Below are 7,546 nucleotides of genomic sequence, written 5' to 3' on the forward strand. Positions count from 1 at the left end.
TCTCTCTCACATACACACACACCTCAACGGAACGACAACCGTGCCAGAAGTGTCAAGCGGGAAAGGGGGGAGGGGAGTGAGGGAGGGTTGGTGGGGGCCCCGACACGCATTGACACCAGCCCCGGGGCTGCCAAGTTCGGACTGTTGGCAACCATGTAGGAATATGTTGTGATACCGAGGGAGGAACGAACCTGCTACTCGCTCCGCACTTAACCCTTACTATCCGTAATGACCAATCGGAATAATGTTATGATTCGACGAAACAATCGTCTAAAAATAATGAAATTAGGGGCAATATTTCGCTTGTCCATGGCGCATAGACTCTAGTGAAACCAAATATATTTGCGCGACTCTCGTGAAACCAAGTATCGTTGCACGACTCTGATAAAACCGCAGATCTCCATTTTTGCAGATGATTTTTGAAACCTGTATACCATTCGATAGATAAATTTTCACTTTATCGAAATAAATACTTCCTGGTTTTTGGCGTATTTTTTCATTGATCACTGAAGTCTGTTTCCGTTGTAAAAACGGGTGCAAAGCAAAATAATTAGCATATTTTGTAGGTTGGTCCGCTGCAATTGTATGGAATGCACAGTGCAAAGTGACGTGCACGGGCATGCTTCTTATCGTGGTATGGTGTAGAGTTGTAGAGTGGTGTGACGTCGAGTGGGATGGTAGGTAGTGTGAAGTTGCAGAGTGGGCTGGTGCGCAGTATTCCTTCAACCGCACGCGCCCAACTTTGCCATTTCACGTTCACGCCCCACCCGCGGTCCGCGGCCCGCGGTCCGCGGCCCGCGGCCCGCTTCCCAGCTCATGTCATAATAATCAGTCCGAATGAAAAATTCAGCGCAGCAGGTGGGAGCTGGGTGGACCCGAGCGCCAGAAAACAGCTGAGGAACTCTAACATGTCTAGTTGAGTTACGAGGTTTAAATTTAACGGGGTGCGCGAACCAAACGGCTGCTTGAGGGGCCGAGGGAGGGGGCAGGGGGCGCGGACTTACGCCATGGATCAAGCAAGAGATGTTACGCCGTGCGTGCTCGTCCCTGCAAGTAGTAAAAGATAGATGAAAAGCTTCAAGTCATTTTTCGGGTCCGGATGCATCTTGTCGGGGTGCCGCCGGTTTGTGGCTGAGGCGGAGCCAAGGCGAGTCACACTGTTTACGCGGAGGTGTTAGTTTCCCGCGCGCGGGCCTCTAGCGAGCCAAGTAGGCACAATCACTTCTCTTCTCTCATAAGAAAAAAGACTACAACCACACCGAAAAATCTTTTTATTTTGTAAAATAAAATTTACTTATTGACCTAGCAGCGCTAACGGGACGCTAAATAATAACATTCTACTCAGTCAATCAAAAAAATATAATTCAAGTGTCACAATAAGAAGCTTTTCCGGGTGCAACATTTTCAGCCCCGAGGACTAGCTTCCAATGCACCCGTCTCTCGGTAGAGATATACCACGACTCTTTTGGAGATGATCCGCAGCAGCATAGAGCAGCTAGAAGTTAATAGCTCACCAGTAAAAGCAAGTGTTATACAGTTCGTGAGTTTTTTTGTATTTTTTTTTTAAATAGCAGAAGAGATGATGCCTTTCAACACTCGGTTTTCATTTTGAACCTTTTTTCTAACCAACTGTAAGACTTTAAGTTTCTGTGTTGCTTCTTTTAAAAGGCACAACACGCTTTCACGATCATTGGGGTTAATAGGATCAAACAGAAGGTCGCGTAATCTCTGCTAAAGTTCCGCCTTTCTATCCGCCCGTCTTTGACACTCGATGGGGCTCAGCAGCTCAGGTCAGGCTGTCCGGGGCGAGGTGGAGGGGGGCGGAGCAGGCGTTGTGGGCTGGCTATACGCTAGCTACGCCACGCAAAGCTTAGCGCTTCAGGCATGGAGCTATTTCAGGGGCGGTGAGGGACCACCACGCCTCCACGCCCCACCGAACCTTCGCGCCCGGCCCGCCGCACCCCCGCCCTACATTAGGTAGGCGGCTCGCGGGGTCCAGTAAATGGGACGGACGCGGCATGATATGCCGACGTTCAAAGATTTAGAATCTTCCCGCAGTCGTGAGGAATCGTTCGACGCGCAACTAAAAGCTGTTGCTGTTTCGAGTCCTCTCGGTTCTGCCCTTCGGTGCGCCCGCGGCCCGCCTGCGGCGCCTGCTGCCTGTGGCTGACGGCTCAAGTTACCAGCCGGCCTTACCCTTGGGCCAAACTGACCGAGTCCCCGTCCAAATGCGTTTTCTCTCCTAAACACACGAAGGGGGAAAAATAGCTCCTCTCTCTCGGCTACGCACGCGCGCGGGAGGGGCCGCCGCAACCCCGCTGCAAAGGCTTCCGAGCACTGAGCGAGCGCCGGCCAGTTCGCTAATACCCCTTCCACTCTCTTTCTTGTGTTTTCAGCTTTCAACAATTATACTGTTTTTTGAAATGAGAAATACTCTTGTGTTGTCACCTGTGACCAGTTTTCTCCTGTCTCTTCAGTAGCTGAAGTGAGTGTCCGTTTTTGTTTGCAGTCCTCCGCAAGGCCTTCGATGCCTTCGACCGCGAACACACCGGTTCCATCCCCTGCGACATGGTGGCCGACATCCTCAGGCTCATGGGGCAGCCCTTCAACAAGAAGATCCTGGAGGAGCTCATCGAGGAGGTGGACGCCGACAGTAAGTTGTTCTGAAACTACACCCTCACAATGATCGTCCGTCAAGGGATCATCTCGAAAGTACCTCCGTCATTCACCCACCGGTACGAACCTAGTCCAGCCAATGCAAGCTCTCATGGCGCCTGGTAGGTAGGCAAAATCTTGCCTGCAGTGCAAGCGTGTACTGCGGGCTGGCCTACCCCGAGTCTCGCAGGCGCCGAGCTCCTGTAATTTGTCGAATGAATCGAAGCAAAACGGATGTACTTTCTGGGCGATCCCGAAGGTGAAGCGTGGGACCGTTGAATGTCAAACTTAACTTGTGCCCTCGGCGGGATGCCGTCACCAAACAGTTGCTTAGCGGGTTGGCCTTCCCAGCAGGGTGTAGCGTCGCCTCCTGAAACGTTTATTGTGGAGACACTTTTAGAGGTATGAGTGTCACCCCCAGGCATTTCTGATACCTGTTTTCTGTCGCACGCAGAGTCTGGCCGCCTGGAGTTCGAGGAGTTCATCACCTTAGCAGCCAAGTTCATCGTAGAGGAGGACGCCGAGGCCATGCAGAAGGAGCTCCGGGAAGCCTTCAGGCTGTACGACAAGGAGGGTGAGTCTCGTCTCGGTGCACCGTCCCTCCTCGGTCAAGGTCCCTGAGCCCCTAAGACTGACAAGAGTAACATGACGCTCTGGTTGAAAACAGGCAACGGCTACATCCCCACATCCTGCCTCAAAGAGATCCTGCGAGAGCTGGACGACCAGCTGACAGAGCAGGAGCTCAACATGATGATCGACGAGATCGACTCTGATGGCTCCGGCACCGTCGACTTCGATGGTAAGTTTCGGACCCCATTCCGGACGCACTCCGGTTCCTGCTCTGGGCTCCTGCCCAGGCTGCGCTGCGCGTGTTGCCTGCCCACAGGGCGCCCGCGGGGCGCGGCCGGCCGGGCTGAATCCGGAAAGGGCTCCCGATTGAAGGAAGACTCACCCCCTTTGTCTCTGCACTCTTCGTGAGGCGAGTGACAAGCCAAGGGGAGGAGGTTCAGGTTCCGGACGCAGCCCCGGCTCGCTCCCACTCGTGGGCAGGACATGAGGCCTTCAGGCAAGCCGCGGTACTAACCCACTTCTGCAGGAGCTCCATGGCTACACAGTCACACCCCAAGACCGGGAGGGGGAGGGGCGGCTGGGGACTGGAGAGTGAATCACACGAGCAATGTTCGGAAGCTGTTGAGATGATGACAATGTCATACCGCGGACCGCGGACCGCGGGCGATCAAGGCAGAGAATAGAGGGGGGGGGGGGAATTCATTTGATTGTACCCGAATTAAGTAATTGGCAATCAACCTAAGCTTGTCCAGTCCCCAGCCCCGCTGGGTAGCTCGCTTTCGTATCTCTTTCCTATAGTGTGGACGCAATTGTGTGATATGATGACACGGCTGCCCTGGTGTAGTAATACGAGATTGCGATGCTTCATATCGCCACACATTTTCATTTTTCCAGCGAATTATTATCGTAGCTGATATTTTTCATATTTCTTGTAGTTATTTAGATTCTGCTCTTTAACTTTGCTTCATATCATTACCAGCCGGTTTTTTTTATTTGAATATACCCAGTGCAGCTGCCATATCACCAATGTATTTGTTTTTCCAACTAAGGTATTATATAATTGGCGCTCTTTATCTTAACCCTTTGGTATAAAAATAACTGATCAAAAAATACAGAACAAAGCATACAGGAAAGTTGCATTCTAAGAGAACTACCTAACATGATCCTCCTGAAATACTCGAGTCCATCAATTTTTTGTTCAATTCTTTTGTGTTATTTTTCTTACAAAGGGTTTGTGTGTTTCTGTAATATTTTGTGTTTAAAACAAATGTGTCAAGGTATTTGTTCTTACATCAAACAGCCACAGTAAGCAGATCTGACTTCTATTAATTAAATATTGCAAATGCACTTCAGGGACAAATAACAAAGCGCTTATTAAAGTAGTTAGTTCGCTCTGCTTCGACTTGCTAAACCTCAGTAGAATATCTTTCGACATTACTGCAAGCTTAGGTGCCAGTAAGAAATTTGGTAGATGAAGCTGACTCATTTTGCACTATATTCATACCAAAGCATTGAATTAGAATCTGTCCATAGTCTCCATATGGAGCTAAACCACTCAGTTATTCTACCTGGGGTTATACAAGCGTAAGTAGTCTGTGAACTAACTGGAGTGAGGCGCGCTTCAAGCTCCCTGTCATTAACACAATATGCTTGCTTTGTGTGCTTGTTACAGAATTTATGGAGATGATGACCGGAGAAGTCTAGTTTGGTGATCGTGTCGTGTGCAATATGACAAAATGGTAAGACGTAAGCACTAACTGTAGGCTCGCCAGTTTGCATCTCACTGTAGTATGTGTTGAGTGTTGTTTTTTTCTATTCTAATTGACTCACACTAACAATCATGTTATTTCTTTCCAATGCACGGTTATTCTCAATTCTCAATACATCTGAGTTCAAAATCAAGAATGGAATTATGCTTAGAAGCTTGAAGCCATAGGGAAACAGAAACCTCATGCCCATCCTCATATGGCAATAGAAGAAAAAGACACCTTCTATGACCTCCTTTGCATGGTTCATGTTATGATACCCTCTTTCAGTTATCTATTCAAAATTATGGTGATGCAACAATAATATATATTGTGCATGATACCCAAATTGTAGATTTAGCAATCTAACAAGTATTATTTCAAGCTAGACTTTCCATTTCTATCTTTTAATGCTGATGTTTGAATAGAACGTAGTCAAGAGACTACCATAAAATAGCTCTGTTAGTTCTGAATTATATTCCTCTTTACCTTGCCTGGAACAGCTTCCCCTTAAATGTCATATCATTAATGCACGTGCTGTAGCAGCCCTTAAGTAGCTATAATACATGCTATTAGGGCACAAAACACTTTAAAACAGTGAGGCTGGTTTTTAAAAATGGTTTTAAAAACTGGTTTGGTCTTGTTACATAATCTCTTCCTTATATCTATAAATGATGAAGGCAAGAAACATTTGAAGCAGGACCACAATTATTAATGCATCAAAAATCAATCCAGTGGTGAATGTTTGAGTGGTTTTATGATCCTTTAGCTCTCTTAAAATTATTGCGCTGTACAAAAAGCCTCTGAACAGCATCTCTTGATCAATGACAAAGCATTTTCCATACCTTCCAAGCCAGAAATAATTTGAAGAAACGAAGTTGATTTAACATATTTTACATTTTCAATGAAATGCATTGCTTTGATATCAAATTGAATTCGTTTCTAGCACCAGTTCTTGCTTAACTCTCCCTTTAGGTCTTACTTCGTTTTTTAATAAGACATTAATCCTGTTCCAGAATTCATGGAGATGATGGTGGGGGAGGAGTAATTTGTCCGAGCTCTCATACACTCATATACAAACGGTGACCACACACTCCATCAATCCGACAGCAGTTCAAGAAGATCCATAGTAAATGCCCTCATCAACTCTCCTGAATCATCATTTTTGTCAAAACCTACCATTATCATTCTTGACTGTTATTAATGTATGTATTATGCCTTATTCCGTGACATTTTTCTTATTGGGCCTAATTATAATTGTGGTGAATGTTTAGTATTGAAATGGAGAGAATGTTCCATTTCTGTAAGTTAAATGTAAGTGTACTTCTGAGAAACAAGATTACCTCAGGGGTATGCACACTTCATACATGCTTATGAAAGCAATAAGAAATTTGAAATTTGATTGAGGAGCTAGATTTGTTCAAGATTTGTTTGCATATCTGTTTATACAAATGTTGTTTACCTTGTTTTTATGATGTAGCCAGTTATTTTTACACTGCGTGTATCCTTCTCATATTTTGACTACAGTATTCCAAGAAAAAATATACTGAAAACCCAAAACTGTGCAATAATTTTACTACCTGATATCCAAGATTATAACCGCAGTAATTACCAGATGGGAGAAAGAAAATTACAAAGGACCATTTTCTCTTAGTTTTCTTCACCTTTACTGTTCTCATAAAATGGCATTGCTAAAGAAGACACTGGAAAGACATAGGTTACATAATATGAACGCTAGGAGTACCAAGGAAGCACTGAATATTGGATAGAATGAATGACAGAAAGTGGTGTTGGATGGATGTGTTCCGTAAGTACACTGACGGCTCTCAATATATCTATTAAAAAAATGTTGTAAATAACATTTATCCAAAGTGCATATAACTTTAATAAGCACAAATGAGAAAAGATTTTTAAAATGACTAGCATTTCTCATAGTTCAATATCCCTCTGGGGAAAATTTAAATGTAATACTAAGGGCACAAAAATACAACAATGACACAGACAGAAACTTTAAAATAAACACAAGTGAAACAAACTAGAAACAATGAGAATTATTGTGTGTGGATTGTATCCGACTCTTGAGCTTTAGTATTACCCAGTACATGACAATGAGTGACAACAAGGGAGTCACACCATAGTCAAAATTGTGTAATAATTCAGCCAGGCAAAGTTTAAAGTATGTTGAAGCAAAAGAAAAATTATTTTTAACTTTAAAATTGTAATGGAAGAGAAGAGCAAACTGACAAACATAGCTACACAATCCATGAGGGAAGTATTTGAAAAGCTAATTATAAAATGAGGAACCACATAAACCGAATGTATAGCTTGACTGCCAGCAGTCAAAATGTCATGGATTAGTAACAAATTGGCAACAATGTCCCTCATATAACACAGTAATTCAAGTTTTGTGCAAACAACATCAGTCTACAACAAACACAAAGGATTTTATAAAATACATCACCCTTTTAACGGCAAAAATACATGCTAAAATGACATTCTGCGATTGACTTTAACACAATTTGGGAACCAATAAAATTGATGGCATGAGAACTTTAAAATGAAATAGTAAAAACTAG

General features: G+C 44.6%; 1 protein-coding gene across 2 annotated transcripts in view; it reads left to right on the plus strand.

The window, feature by feature from the left end:
• LOC113215128 (troponin C) overlaps positions 1 to 6,530 on the plus strand; it is a 12,441-nt gene extending 5,911 nt beyond the window's left edge. Inside the window, exons 3-7 of one of the 2 annotated variants that reach the window (XM_026434703.2) lie at positions 2,510 to 2,653; positions 3,110 to 3,229; positions 3,323 to 3,454; positions 4,898 to 4,964; positions 5,987 to 6,530. In XM_026434703.2, the coding sequence (XP_026290488.1) occupies positions 2,510 to 2,653; positions 3,110 to 3,229; positions 3,323 to 3,454; positions 4,898 to 4,929 (428 nt within the window). In that variant the 3' untranslated portion in view covers positions 4,930 to 4,964; positions 5,987 to 6,530. The remainder of the gene's footprint in view (positions 1 to 2,509; positions 2,654 to 3,109; positions 3,230 to 3,322; positions 3,455 to 4,897; positions 4,965 to 5,986) is intronic. The other variant, XM_026434705.2, reaches the window with a different exon arrangement.
• Positions 6,531 to 7,546: the final 1,016 nt, after the last annotated feature.

The sequence above is a fragment of the Frankliniella occidentalis genome, unplaced genomic scaffold (genome assembly GCF_000697945.3).
Source record: "Frankliniella occidentalis isolate FOCC.00 unplaced genomic scaffold, Focc_3.1 Scaffold40, whole genome shotgun sequence".
Lineage (NCBI taxonomy): Eukaryota > Metazoa > Arthropoda > Insecta > Thysanoptera > Thripidae > Frankliniella > Frankliniella occidentalis.